General features: G+C 38.8%; 1 protein-coding gene across 2 annotated transcripts in view; it reads left to right on the top strand.

Moving 5' to 3' along the window:
• HERPUD2 (HERPUD family member 2) overlaps positions 1–8,026 on the top strand; it is a 29,105-nt gene extending 21,079 nt beyond the window's left edge. The window contains exons 6-9 of one of the 2 annotated variants that reach the window (XM_034670404.1): positions 2,669–2,791; positions 5,324–5,647; positions 6,371–6,488; positions 7,162–8,026. In XM_034670404.1, the coding sequence (XP_034526295.1) occupies positions 2,669–2,791; positions 5,324–5,647; positions 6,371–6,488; positions 7,162–7,323 (727 nt within the window). In that variant the 3' untranslated portion in view covers positions 7,324–8,026. Of the gene's footprint in view, positions 1–2,668; positions 2,792–5,323; positions 5,648–6,370; positions 6,489–7,134 lie in introns of both variants that reach the window. The other variant, XM_034670408.1, reaches the window with a different exon arrangement.
• Positions 8,027–14,016: the final 5,990 nt, after the last annotated feature.

Below are 14,016 nucleotides of genomic sequence, written 5' to 3'. Positions count from 1 at the left end.
CCCATTTTATAGACAAGAAGGAGGCTTAAAGGCTCCTAGCTTACCTAACTTCACAGAAGTGGTCAGCAGCAGAACTAGAATTCAAATCCATATCTGACTTGAAAGTCTGTGTTCTTAACAATCTTGTTGAAGTGACTCTCTGTTTTGTCATTTGTTTTAGTAGGTTGACATTTGTATTTGACTTCATTTATAATGGTGTTTCTTTCTCCTCTGCCCTCCCATTTAAAACTTTTTTCTAGTCAGATCTGGTCAGATTTAAGTGACTGAGTAAGGAAATCTGTTTCTATGAGAACCTTATGACTTTTTTCAGTAAAAGTTTACCTTATAATTTGCTATATGCCGGGCACTGAAGACAGGAAATGAATTATGTACTTGCCCTCGATGGAAGTAGGCCAGATAGACAAATTACCATCTGCTGATATGCTATCATGGTCTTGAAAAAAGTTTTGCAGGAGCCTAGAGAAGGAAGTGACTGTCTCTGCTTAGAAGAGTGGGGAGGGCTTCATAGGTGGTAATGTTTGAGCTGATTTTAAGGGGAGTTCAGCAGGTTGACCAAAGCAAGTGTGGAGAGTCTTGAGAAGGCATATTCTGGGAGCAAGGCGGGGATTCCTTGCAGTTGCTGCATATTTGTATAGAGTGGTAAGGGAAATGGGGCAGACTTCATAGGTTTTTTTTGAAAGAATTTGTTCCTGAATTTTGAATATTCCAGTTCCTTTTATCTTCTTTCCTTTGTAATTCTTAACTTTAAAAAATGTACTAATGAGTGTATTTTTGTATAGCTTTTGAGTATTTGTTTGTGAATGTAAGTCTTTCAAGTTCTTGGTTTTTGTTACGATCTCTGTTGCACTCAACCATTTCTATGTGTTCCTGTGAATTTCCCTCACCCCTTTTTTCTGTTGTTTAGTTTTTATCAAATAGTACTAACTGGTATAGTCTATCTGAAAAGGAAAAAAAAAGCTGTTAGAACTTGTGTCATCAAGTGATTTCCTCCCACAGGTATATAACAGCAGTTTCCTCACCAAATTTGCTTATACTTTTTAAACATTCACAAGTACAGAAAATATTATAATGAACCCCCATTTACCTAACACCCAGCTTCAACAACTGTTAACCATTCTTTATTCTTCTTTATTCCCTCTTGTTCCTCCTTCTTTCCCTAGACATCCTATCATTTCATCTGTAAATACTGGATATCTGTAAAGGATATGACAGATATGCACTATAAGAAAATCTTAATCAAAATACCAGTAGAATACTCAGAAATTCTTTACTATCATCAAGTACTCTATTCGTATTCAGTTTTTCCTCATTATCTCAAATGTCTTTTTATAGTTGTCTTGATTGAATCAATATTCAGAGAGGTTCACAGATTACATTTGGTTGATGTTTCTTAAAGCTTTTCTGATCCTTTACTCCCGCCTCCCCCTCTTTTTTTTTTTTTTACAGATTTTAATAATGTTTATTTTTTATTTTATAGCTAGTAACTGCTATGTTTTTAACAATATTGCTAATATAAAATATCGTTTAGGTAGGACAGAGATGTGAATTTTTTCCCCATATTTTGTATTTTTTTAATTCTCAGAAGCAGAATTACTTGGGCAGTTGGGTAAAGTGAACATTTTTAAAGGTATTTAATTTTGTAAAATCATTTTTTAAAGCCTTATTCCAGTTCGTCCTGTTAGCAGTGAAATCAATTATTGCCAATTGTACATTAACAGTCTTTGCAATATCATATTAAAAATTCATGAATTTGTTAATGATTTTTGTCTCATTCTGGTTAGACCCAGCTTATATCAGCTAAAGATAAAATTCATGTAATATGAAGAAAAGGAAAGTTAGCAAATACACAATTCTGCATTTATTCATATGTTTATCCCTGAAGTTGTCTTGATATATGTGAATTTCTAGAAATCTCACATTACACAGTTTGGAGTTGTATTCAGATTTAGGGTTAAGGGACAGTAAAAATAAAAATAGCCTACATTTATTGAGTACAGACTAACAATCTTATGAGGGAGATTCTATTATTAGCCCCATTTTAGAGGTGAGGAAACTGAGTCATAGAGAACTTAAATATGACCTTTCACAAATTTAATTGAGTTAATAGGCATTTAACCTACTTTAAAAATGCATGTATAAATATGTTCTGCCAATCTTGGTTTTTTAACTAAAAAAAATTTTACTGATTTCTATAATGTTTTTTATTTTATAGCTAATAGATGCTATGTTTTTAATAATATTACTAATATAAAATATCATTTTGGTAGGTTCCCCATGCCTCAAAATATTTTGTCATTAAGTTTATTTTAGGTCTTTTGGTTCTTAAGGAGAATGTACTTAAAACATAATTAAAAGTATTTTTGGCCTTTTCTGCTGAAATGAGAAGATAGGAAAATGTTCAGGCTTGCCACACATTCTGTGGGTGATTTGCTTTATTTTCTTATTAAAATTGGACTGAAATGTTAGTTGTTCTATATATTTGGGGCCTGGGTCATCTTATGTAAGCCATAATATTTTATTTGAAGAATGTTGAAAATAAGTATTTTTCTTTTCAGTTTGATTTAGTATATTTTATCAACGGATGGCTTACACTTAAGAAATGAAAATTCCGAGAAACACTTTCAACTTCTATAGCATGAAAGGACATTTCTTTATCTCTTTATTGCAGAAATGTGGATAACCAGCTTCCGGGGCAAGCTATTCCAGCTGGATTCCCAGTATACCCCGCTTTTAGCCCCCTGCAGATGCTGTGGTGGCAGCAGATGTATGCTCATCAGTATTACAGGCAATAGTAAGTGAATCTGAGTTCGGTTTTTTTGCTTAGTGTGCCACTTGCTTTATTTTCTTTTTCATCCTTGGTGAGTTGGTTTGGGATTTCATTTACTGATGTATTTTATTGGTTTTTAAAAATTACTGTGAGAATGAATTTGCCAACATTTCAGCAGATACTTTCTTTTAAATTATTTGGCTAAAGAGAAAAGCATTCACATCCAGTTCACATTAGCTAAACCTATTCTCTGTTTCTCCCTCTCTCCCCTAATTACATTTAGCATTGAGATGCTTTCTGTAACATTTTATCTACTTAAGAGGAGAAAATTTAGGAATGTTTCATTGGAAGGCAGCACATCTACATGAAGAGATAGGACACTGAATGAAGGGGAATCCCATGTCAGGGAGATTTGTGTTGACATAGGGCTAATATGCTTTCTGGACTGTCAGCATTTTAGTAAGTCTTGCTTCTGGTCAGCATGGATCTTAGCACCGAGCACAGCTTCTCGGCCTTCATTCTTCTGGATTTTTATGCATTCATTTAACATTTCTAGCTTCTCTTTAATGTTCTCTTGTTTCTGTGATTTTGTTATCCTCTTCATTCTTTCTGTTTTTCTGATCACTCATTTTGTGTCCTTGATGGCTCATTTTTTCCCTTCTTCTAAATGGTAACATTGCTGTTTAGTTAGACAGATATCTGTGTTCTTGCTGTGTACCTTACGACAGTCTGGTAAGGAAGACAGGATTCCATCCTGGACCAGTCCTCTTGGATTTCTTTCTTGTGTGGCCTTAGTCGTTAGCTCTCTGTGGATGACCTCTATTCTTTATCTCCTGTACTTCATCCTGGTTGCTGGCAGATTTCCATAGGGAAATTTGCCTTTCCTCTAAATTCAGGATGTTCAGATTCGACACCACTGTCCTCTTAAAAGTGTTCTCTTTCCTGACTTCTTTGTTAGTGACATAGTCTCCGCTTGTTCATCCTCCCTGAACCCAGCAGTTAACCAAGATGGTTAATATGTTGTTTCTAACTTTTGTTCTTCCCCTATATCTTACTTTCAGTATTTCGCCCAGATCTTTTCTCATTTTGGACCTACTTTACTGCAGTTGTTCTTTCTCCTTTTAGACTCTTTTATTATATTTCATCCTGCTGCCTGGTTAATGTGCTTAACACAAAGTTGAGCCAGTCATCCTCCCAAATATCTGATGGTTGCCTACAGGGTGAAGGCTGTATCCATATTCTTACTCCAGACCTTACCCCATAAAGCTGATGTGCTTTATGAACCTCATATCCTAATGTTCTCTTGCATGATCCCTTGGCTGCAAACAGGCTATTCGTGCCTTACCTATTGCTGTGGTAAGAGTTACTATCTGAGTGACTGCTTTGTGCTTAGTGCTATGCTAGATGCTAGATGCTTTACACCCCTTGTCTCATTTATAACCTCCTGAGAACTGTGTAAGGTAAGTGGGGCTTACTGTAGTTTGCTACTAAATCACACAATATTATGTACATTATTTAACTTCTGAGCCTCAGGTTCTCTCCTTTAATGAAATAACTCACCTATGAATCAGAATATCTGTGAGGTAGGAAGTGTTTTGGAAACTTAAAAGCCCCCTACAGATACAAGGTATAAGCATACTAAATTAAATAGGCTTTTGTAGCCTGGGAAACTTCTGTTTTATTTTTTTTGCTATGTGGATTTTTAAACATTTTATTGTAGAAAAATTTCAGCATGTGAAAAGATAGAATAGTGAAATGAATCCCTGTGTACTCATCACCCAGCCTCAACATTTATCAAATCATGGCATTCTTGTTCTAGAACTTGCCCCTCCTGTGCTGGATAATTTAAAGCAAATCCCAGATATATTATCATTTTACTGGGAGCCTCATATAGGAAAATTTATTCTTTCAAGCAATCCAATTATAAGCAAACTTCGGGATCACATGTCTTCATAGGTTTACGAGTACCTATTCCAGTGGTTCCCAGATGGAGTTCCCAAAAGTCAGGATTGGGGTTGAAGAGTTGTTATCTGAGATCTAGTTAATATCTTAAAACACAAATACAAATTATTTATCACTGACAGTGGACACACAGGGTAATGATCAATGTACATTTTTAGGCATATTTTTCAAAACATGGCTCTAAGGGAGAGGTGGAAGCTGTGGCGGTAGTCATCCCATGTAGAAAAACAAAGGGGACCATTAGTGAAAAGATTTGGAAAAATATTTGGTCATTACCTTATAAAGTAATTTAATGAAGAGAGAAAAGATAGTGATTAGCACGGCCTTCTTATCTCTTCCACCTCTCCCCTGCCATCTTAGACTGTGAGGCTAAGGGAGCGTCCATTCCTCAGCTACTCACTCCTACCATCAGTCTTGGCTCCACTTTTCCACTGGGATTCGTGCTTACCTAAGAAATGTGGTACGGGAGTTGTGATATTCCTTGTTAGGTTTATGAAAAATACATATAACTCCCAAGGACATTTTGCAAAATACAATAGAGTATATAATAAAGTTTTTTTTTCTTTTTAATATTTATTTTGGTGACTATTTCAGTCAAGCTGCAGTTTCAGCTCAAGCCACATCAAATGCCAACCCAGCCCAGCCTGGTGCTTCACAGCCTCTAAATCTGGCACATGTTCCTGGAGAAGAACCCCCACCAGCTCCAAACCTAGTGGCCCAAGAAAATCGACCCATGAATGAGAATGTTCAAATGAATGCACAGGGAGGTCCAGTGCTAAATGAAGAAGACTTCAATCGAGACTGGCTAGACTGGATGTACACGTTTTCACGAGCTGCAATTCTCCTTAGCATTGTATACTTCTATTCTTCTTTTAGTCGGTTTATCATGGTAATGGGAGCCATGCTACTGGTTTATTTGTGAGTGTTGCTTGTTAACATTTTGTGGTTTCTTTTAATTACTTTCTAAAACTGTTCAGCACAGAATTTGGCATATAGTAGTCTGTCATGACTGTTGAGTGAAGGAATAGGAGTTTTGGACTCCAGGTATCTAGTACCAAAAGCAAAGTAGGTTATGTTGAGTAAGAACGTTTATCGGAACTGTCTATGAGCAGATTTTTCTTTTACCGTCTTTTGTAAAAATTATTAATACATTTAGATGTGCTCTATCAATTATTTAGAACTTGAAGTGTGTGATGCACTATTGCATAAGGATGTTCTTTTTAGTTACAGTTATCAATAGTAAGACCTATAGGAATAGGGTGGACTTTTTTTCCTAAGTAGACATTTTCTTGCCCCCTTTACCCAAAGAGGCAAAGAAATATGTAGTTGAATTTCAATCTGAAAAATCACAGAAAAGATGTTATGACTCTTAATATGTTAGGACATTAAGATAGCTAAATTAGATATTAAGATATCTAGCATAGAGCTGGTAAAGCCTATGATAGATTTTTAGACTTAAGACAATTCCTGTTTTGCTGTCATTGCTTTGAGAGGGGCAGTTCTTGGCCCAAAGTAGAAAATTTGGTCTTTTTATTTATTATAGTTGAAACAATTTTTCTGTCGTAGGACACTAATGTTTTACAGCATTACAAATAAAAACAGTGGTGACTTCTTTTCTTTTCTCTTTATTTTACTGAACAGACACCAAGCTGGATGGTTTCCTTTTAGGCAAGAAGGAGGTCAGCAACAGGCTCCCAACAATAATGCCGAAGTTAACAATGACGGGCAAAATGCAAACAACCTAGAACTTGAAGAAATGGTATGCTAATGAAGCTTTTGTATACTTCAAAAATAGATGTTCCTCAGCAGTGTAAGAAACCAATATGATAAAAGAATCTTGGAGCATTCCACAAGTTTTTGTGGAATGGCACATGAGGGAAAGTTAACATATAAATTGTGTGATTTTATCTGGGAGAACTTAGAATATAATACTGAGTCAGTCACATATTTGAGTTAAGCAGGGGGCTCTTGGGTGGCTAAGTGTCCGACGCTTGATTTTGGCTCATGTTATGATCTCAGGGTCGTGAGATAGAGCCCTGCGTCGGGCTTTGCACTCAGTGGGGAGCCTGCTTAGGCTTCTCTCTCTCTCCCTCTCCTCCTCCCTACTGTACGCACATGCATTCTCTCTCAAAAACCCCCCAAAAAACAAAAAGAATTAAGCAGGAAGATACCTGAAAATAGCCCAGAAAGAAAATTATGCACCTGGTGAGAATTTATTGAATTAAATTGGCAGTTATCCCTTCGGACTTGAACACTGAGGAATTTATCAATTTTGGATTTAACAAAGATTTCTAATGACCTGATATGTACCACTTCCTTATTACATGCTCATATTCCTTTTCTGTAGGAAAGAATTTAATTCTTTTTTCTGTCATGAGTTAATGCTAACTGTTCAAATCCCTTAGGAGTATGTTTCTTGCTTTGTTTGAAAGGAGCGTCTTATGGATGATGGGCTTGAAGACGAGAGTGGAGAAGATGCAGGTGAAGATGCCAGTGCGGTTCAAAGGCCTGGATTAATGGCATCAGCTTGGTCTTTCATTACCACGTTCTTTACTTCACTGATACCAGAGGGGCCTCCCCAGGTTGCCAATTAGACCTGAAAAACTGTGCCAGCTACAAAGGAGGGTCTGACTTTGGGAAAGTGTTTTAAATAACAGTGCAATTTCAAAAAAAATTTATTACTTTCTTTTCATCATCATGTACAGAGGTGTTTTTTCTTTAAGTTTCTCATGCATATGAATATTTTAAGCACAAATGGACTACTAAATGTGTGATTTCTTTTTTAAGATCCTAACAGAACATAGTATAACAATATTGGTCTTCCAGGTTTTGTTAATTTCAATTATGTGTATTATATCAAGGCAGATCTATTTGTGTGTCTTATTTCTTTAAAGAGCTGCTTCACATATAAATGTCTATAGCCAATAGCCCAGCCCTTCAGTGTATAATTTGAATAAATATATCTATTTTCTGTGAATTATCCTGAAAGTTTTAAACAGAATGACCTCATAGTTTTTAATAAAGAATATTATTTACCTAAAATGTGCTAGCAGCATCTTGCCCAGCCATAAAGCAATAAATTTCTCAATAATCTTAATTTTGACATTTGGATAAATAATGGAAACTTTCTATTTTAAGGGCATGTATCCCATCAATTGGAATTAGTACCTTAAAAAAAAGGCAGCTCTTCAATGGAATTAATAGTGATATAAATGTTTGATACAGGCAGTACTTTTATAAAATATGCTGGAAATTGCTCCCTGTGATTTTTTTAAATAAAAGGTCAATTATGGTAAACTGTCTTATGGTATATTTGTTCAGACCCTTCAGTAATGTACCCATTACATGTAAAAATTGATGTAAATTTCAGTAGTTGTTAGGAAAGGTTACCGAAGTCTTCAAGGTCATTTTCACCTCTTTGTGTTCCAGGTGGGTATCTCTTAGTTCTCAGTCTGAAACCTTGATAGTCTATTTAAAAATCCCTGTGAAAGCCAATTTAGTATTTTATAAGAAAGGAGTAGTTTCTCAAAGGGTAGATAAAAATTAAAATTGGACAAATGAGGATGGGAGAATTTTATGTGCAAGAACTTTATCTCGCATGAAATGTTTTGTAAAGTTATATGTGGTACTGATCTGATAATATATGATTAGATAATAGAACAAAATAGAAGATTAAGAAAACATTTATAAATGATTTTCTAAGTTGTTTATTTATAATGATAAAAGTGACATTTCAAGGGGTAAATGGTTAACCCTTTGAAAAGTAAAATTAGGTTTCTGTTTATAGATGTCAATCAAGAGATCATGATTCAATATGAGCAACTGAACATTCAAATACTAACAGAAAATACAGACAAATACTTCTATAATATTGGGGTGACAAAATGCCTTTATGGCAGAATCCCTAAAAGAAAAGGTTGCTATCTATATAATATTTTGACATACATAATTAAAAAGGCAAACAATTAGGGGAAAAAAGATAAAAAAGATAACTAAGTCTTAAATTTTGTTAAAAGAAGATAATATCCCAGTAGGAAATGGGCAAGGATACTCTCTAGTCAGCTTGGGCTGGGTGGCTTACACGACAAACATTTATTTCTCACAGTTTTTGAGGCTGAGAAATCTAAGATCAAGGTGCTGGCAGATTCTGTGTCTGGTGAGGGCCCTCCTCCTGGCTTGTAGATGGCCATCTTGCTATATTCTGACACAGCAGAGAACACAGCAGAAGCAAGCTCTCTGCCATGTCTTCTTACAAGGGCACTGATCCTATTCATGAGGGCTCTGCCCTCATGCCCTAATTACCTCCCAAAGACCCCACCTCCTAATACTATCACATTGGGGGTTGGGATTTCAACATGAATTTGGGGGGGACACACACAAACATGTCTGTAACAGATACAAATATGGGCAATAAATATGAAACATGTAATGAGTCCCAAGTTAAAACTATCAAATTGTTAAGATAATAATAGTGTAGGTGAAGCTATAGGGGAATATAAAATAGTATATAGCCTTTCCAGCAAGTATCAAATTTTCAAAGTGTGCACAGAATCATTCAGTGTCATCCTATTGTTTCTGGAATAAAGATCAGATTCCTTAACATGTTTACAAAGTTCTGAAAGGTTGGATCCTTCCACCCTCTCAATCTGTGCTCATCATTAATGCCTCTTTTTTAGCTAGGCTGGTCTTCCAATTCTAGTATTCTCTCCTTCCAGCCCCAGGACTTTTAAAATTGTTATTCTTTTTGCTTGCATCACAGTCTCTTCCTTTTTTTTTTTTTTCCCTTGTTAACACTTACTAATCATTCATGAGATCTCAGCTAATGGCCAGTTCTGTAGAGGAGCTTTTCCCTGGTAGCACTGTTCTTTGCAGATTACATCATTGCAGTTTACGTTTATTTCCTTTTGTCTCTCCCACAGGATATGAGGGCTATGAGGTTGGGGACATATTTATGCTCATTGTTATATCCCCAGTCCTAGAAGAGTGCCCAGTAATTAGTTCGATACTGAATGAGTGATTGAAAATGTGCATAACCTTTGAATCAGCAAGAGTTAGAAAGGGTATGGTGCATGTGTGAGATTTAGCTTTTAAGATAGTCATTGCATTGTTTTAACAGGAAAGAATTAGAACTGATAGATGTTCAACAGGGTGAGCTATAGTACATTTGTATATTGTTTGGGTCATGATTAGGGATGGCTTGTTTCAGGGCTGATAGAATGAGTGCATCCAGAGGGAGGGTCTGGATTTTAACCTGAAAGCTAAATAAATAAACTGTCAAAGCTGCAAGAAATGCTTCATGGGTCATATCCTAAACCAGAATGGGTGGGTAGGGTAAGAATGCAGAGATAATTATGAGACAGATTGGTCTTTCTTCTGTTGGGAGCTAGAGATGGGAGAATTGGAGCCACAGAATTCATAGAGGGAATAGCATTGTAGAGGACACCCATGTGGAGGAAATGAACAGGTCTCTATCCTAGTCGCAGACTGGGGCTAACGAGAAAAATGCTAGTCATAGACACCCCCTCTGAAGGGGTGTGGCTAAGGATTCTAAGAACACTGGAATGTGTTGCTGGATTTTAATGATTTTCCCTACATTATTAATTCCCTCATGTTAGGCTTGATTTTGGTCTGTCTTTGTGAAAACCTACAGCCCAGTGTCAGCTGTGCTTTAGAGGATTAAGGGAGGAACTGTGTCCATACTGGGGCCAGATGGTGCCTAGGGGGCTGTGGTAGCTTAGAGATGGTTTCCAGATGGCAAAAGAGCAGCCCAGAAGCCCAGACACTGGTCTTTAGGCCAAATGCTGACTAGCGACAGGATGGATTTGTGGGATATAAACACTTCCTAGGACTTCTGTTCCTTCCACATCACAATAAAGACTAGAATTTGTACAGACAAACAGTATGGGCGAGAGGGTCAGATTTTGTCAGGTGGGTAAAAGGAAGGGGTGATCCTCAGGACTGGAGAGTTGGAGACCATTCTCGCCATCGTTTGATGACACATTGTTCAATGCCATCATTCATCATTATTCTTACTGGTTTTTCTGGCTCCATCATCACTATTGAAATTTGGCTTTTCAAATGAGGGGAGAAAATACTGTGTTTGGATCCTCAGTTCTGCAATTACAGTGGCTGTTTTTGCTTCACTGTGGAAAGACTAAGGTGTGCTGGTTTATAGATCAGCTTTCTGTAAGTCTGGTATAAGTCAGACTGTCAGGCCTGTCATATCTGGAATTGCATTGTTGGGTCTGCAGAACTGCACCAGGCTCTGGTATGTGGTGTTCTCAACCACAGAGTCTTTCCTGGGAGTCCCAATGTGGCTGGACTCACCTCCCCATGTGGCATCATGTGCTCTAACTGTAACCTGGGAAAGTGAAATAAACTGGCTGCATGGTGAGTACAAAGCATGCTTCTGGTATTTTATATCTTACATAAATATAATTTGGATGTTTCAGTACTTCAACAATTAAAAGTACTTTAAACATTTTTTTGAAATTTTTTACGTGGTAGGAACATTGAACACGAGATCTACTCTATTAGCAGATTTTTAAGTATACAATATGGTAGCATTTAAAAACATTTAAGACATTTAAAATGCTTCTTGAATTTATGTGTTGTGAAGCAATGTAAGCCTTTTATTAAAATACTATGGAATATTTGAAATAAAGGCTTTTCTTATAAAGAGAGCCCAGAATAATGAGTTCGGGTTCTTGTTCCTTAGCACCTGGAGCTTCTCTGTGTCCAGGAGTCATAGTAAGCAGAAAGCTTTTCCCAGCACAATGACAGCTCAGCTCTAATATGGGGAGGACAGCAAAAGATCTGTCTCCCTTTTCCAGAGCAAACAGTGGTGGTTACTGTCTCTCATTATACTTGGATACACCCTCGAGGTCATAGTCCAGGAGGGCTATTTCTTGAGTCTTTTTGCAAAGCTTACTTCCTTGATCCTGCTGCTAAATTCTGACTCTCTTACTCCAATTGATCTACTTTCCAAAAAGAACATACCAATACATGTGTAAACTATTTCATGCGGTACAGTGAGCCATTCTATCCAAGGGTTCCAAAGCCATAGGAAAATTGGAAAAATTAAGATCTGTGTTGGGTCTTTATCAGTTACCACTCCTCACAGAGAGTGCATTGGAGAAAAGCAGCTGTTTTGTGTTAATTTATGTAATTAATAATACAAATTATTATAGTACTTTGAAAACTTGCTACATTTGAATAACATTTGAATATTTGCAACATTCCTGGCTCTGTGCTCTACCTGCATCTAAAAAAAAAAAAATCCTTAAAACAAGTCAAGGTGGGTGCTACTGTTACTTCTGTTTTTTCTAGATGAGGACAATAAGACTCAAAGAAGTTAAATAGCTCACCTAAGTCACATAGCTAGTAAGTGACAGAGTCAAGATTTGAACTTGTCTATTTTACATCAGAACTTGAACTCTTTAAAATTAATTATTCAAGTAAGGCACGTGGAGACTTCAGCTTCCAGCAATGGGTGATTAGCCTGTTTTGCACCAATCCTTCCGCTGAGAAAACTAGAAAAATTAGAGCACGTGTATCTATTAAGACATCAGAGAGCTATCAAGAAAGCAAAGGCCAGTTTTCCAGACATATGCGACCTACATTTGGTGCCACTTTTTCCCACCTCAAAGCCTTGTTCATTCAAGCGTAGTGGCTGGGAAGCTGCGCAAAAATTTTGGGGAGACTCATAGGTAACAAAAACTAAAGTCCACGATGCACCGAGTGGAAGTGCTTTTGAACACCCCAGGCTTTCTATTGGGACCCAAAAGGGCTACCTACCCCTCCAGTACACAAACTGGAAACCGGCCTGTTCTCACAGGGACTGAAGCCCAGTCTCAAATCACCTCAGCCCCTAACTGAATGTAGGAATTTGCACCAAACCTAGTAACAGCCAGAAGGAAAAATAAATGCCCACGAAGGAAAATAACATCAGGCGTTTCTCAAATTTCTCTATAGTTGTTTTGAAGTCTTTTCATGAATTAAAGTTAACTAAGAATACAGAAACCTAAGATTTGACTAAAATGAGAAAGAGAATAAAAACAGACCCTCAGAAAATTCAGATATTCAGCCTTATCTGACAGACCTTAACAATAGCTAGGATTAGAATGTTCAAGGAATTAAAGGTTCCGGTCCAAGATGGCGGCCTAGGGAGGCGCCAAATTTCACCTACTTACAGAGCAGCTCCTCCTGAGGCCGAACTGAGGCCCACTCAACAGGTTCGGCACAAAAAACAGAGAAGGCAAAAGAGAACAGCAAGAGAGCCAGAGACAAGGTAAGGAGGGAACCCCACGCCGACAGCGCCGCGAGCGGCAACGAGGAGGGCTAGTCCTGAGGAACTGGGAGCAGACGCCTCTGTCCAGGGGCACAGGGAAAAAGGAGTTTAAAAGAGCGACTAGCATAGAAAAGTCCACTCTAGGACACTCTAGAAAAGTCCACTCTAGGCGGGGGAGCCGCTGGAATTCTCTGGCGTGGGAGGGGGTCTGCGGGTCCGCTTTCTTTCTCCACCTTGAAAGCGCAGAGCGGTGCACGGGCCGGGCGCCCTAACCCGCCTGCCGCCTCCGTGAGCCCCGGTGCGCGGCCTGCACCTGCACCAGCCCCAGCCCCAGCCCCAGCCCCAGCCCCAGCCGTCTTCTAGGGCGGCCCCAGGGCGCTGCACACTGGGACGCCCCTGAGTAGTGCTCACTATGGCTCCAGCCTTCCTGCCCAGGTGACGGGGGCGCCAGGCACCCTGGCATGCTCCAGCCCCACACCACTTCGTCTTCAGGTGGCTTGTTAGAGCAACCCCTGCACAGAGCGCTCAAGAACCTTCCCGCTGACGTCTCCTTCCGATCTAGCTTTCCTGCCAGGGTGCCCCTAGAACCACGTGCTTGGGAGCCCCTAGCCCGTGCCTACATCAGTTCCAGACACCTTGTCAGGGCGCCGCCTGTGCGGAGCATCCCGGAACACTCCCACCTGCACTGGCTTTGGCTCCTGTCGTCAGGCCAGAGCACTCCCTCAGCAGAGCACCCCGGCACACCCTGGCTTGCACCCATTTCAGCTTCAGTTGTCCCAGGTCGCCTTCAGTGTGGAGAGCCCCAGAGCAACCCCCTTGCAACCACTTCGGCTTCAGCTATCTTGCTAGGGCAAATTTTGTGCAAAGCTCAGGGACTTGTGCCCACCTTAGCCTTAGCCCTGAGCAGAGTGCCCAGTATTCTCTGGTCTGGGCCCTGCCTTGGCTCCAGTCACCCCTCTAGGGTACCCTCTGTGTGAAGAGTCCTAGAATACCCACT

Source organism: Ailuropoda melanoleuca, chromosome 1, assembly GCF_002007445.2.
Source record: "Ailuropoda melanoleuca isolate Jingjing chromosome 1, ASM200744v2, whole genome shotgun sequence".
In the NCBI taxonomy this organism is placed as follows: domain Eukaryota; kingdom Metazoa; phylum Chordata; class Mammalia; order Carnivora; family Ursidae; genus Ailuropoda; species Ailuropoda melanoleuca.
Note: the sequence above shows the minus strand (reverse complement) of the source record. Positions and strands in the feature narration are given on the sequence as shown.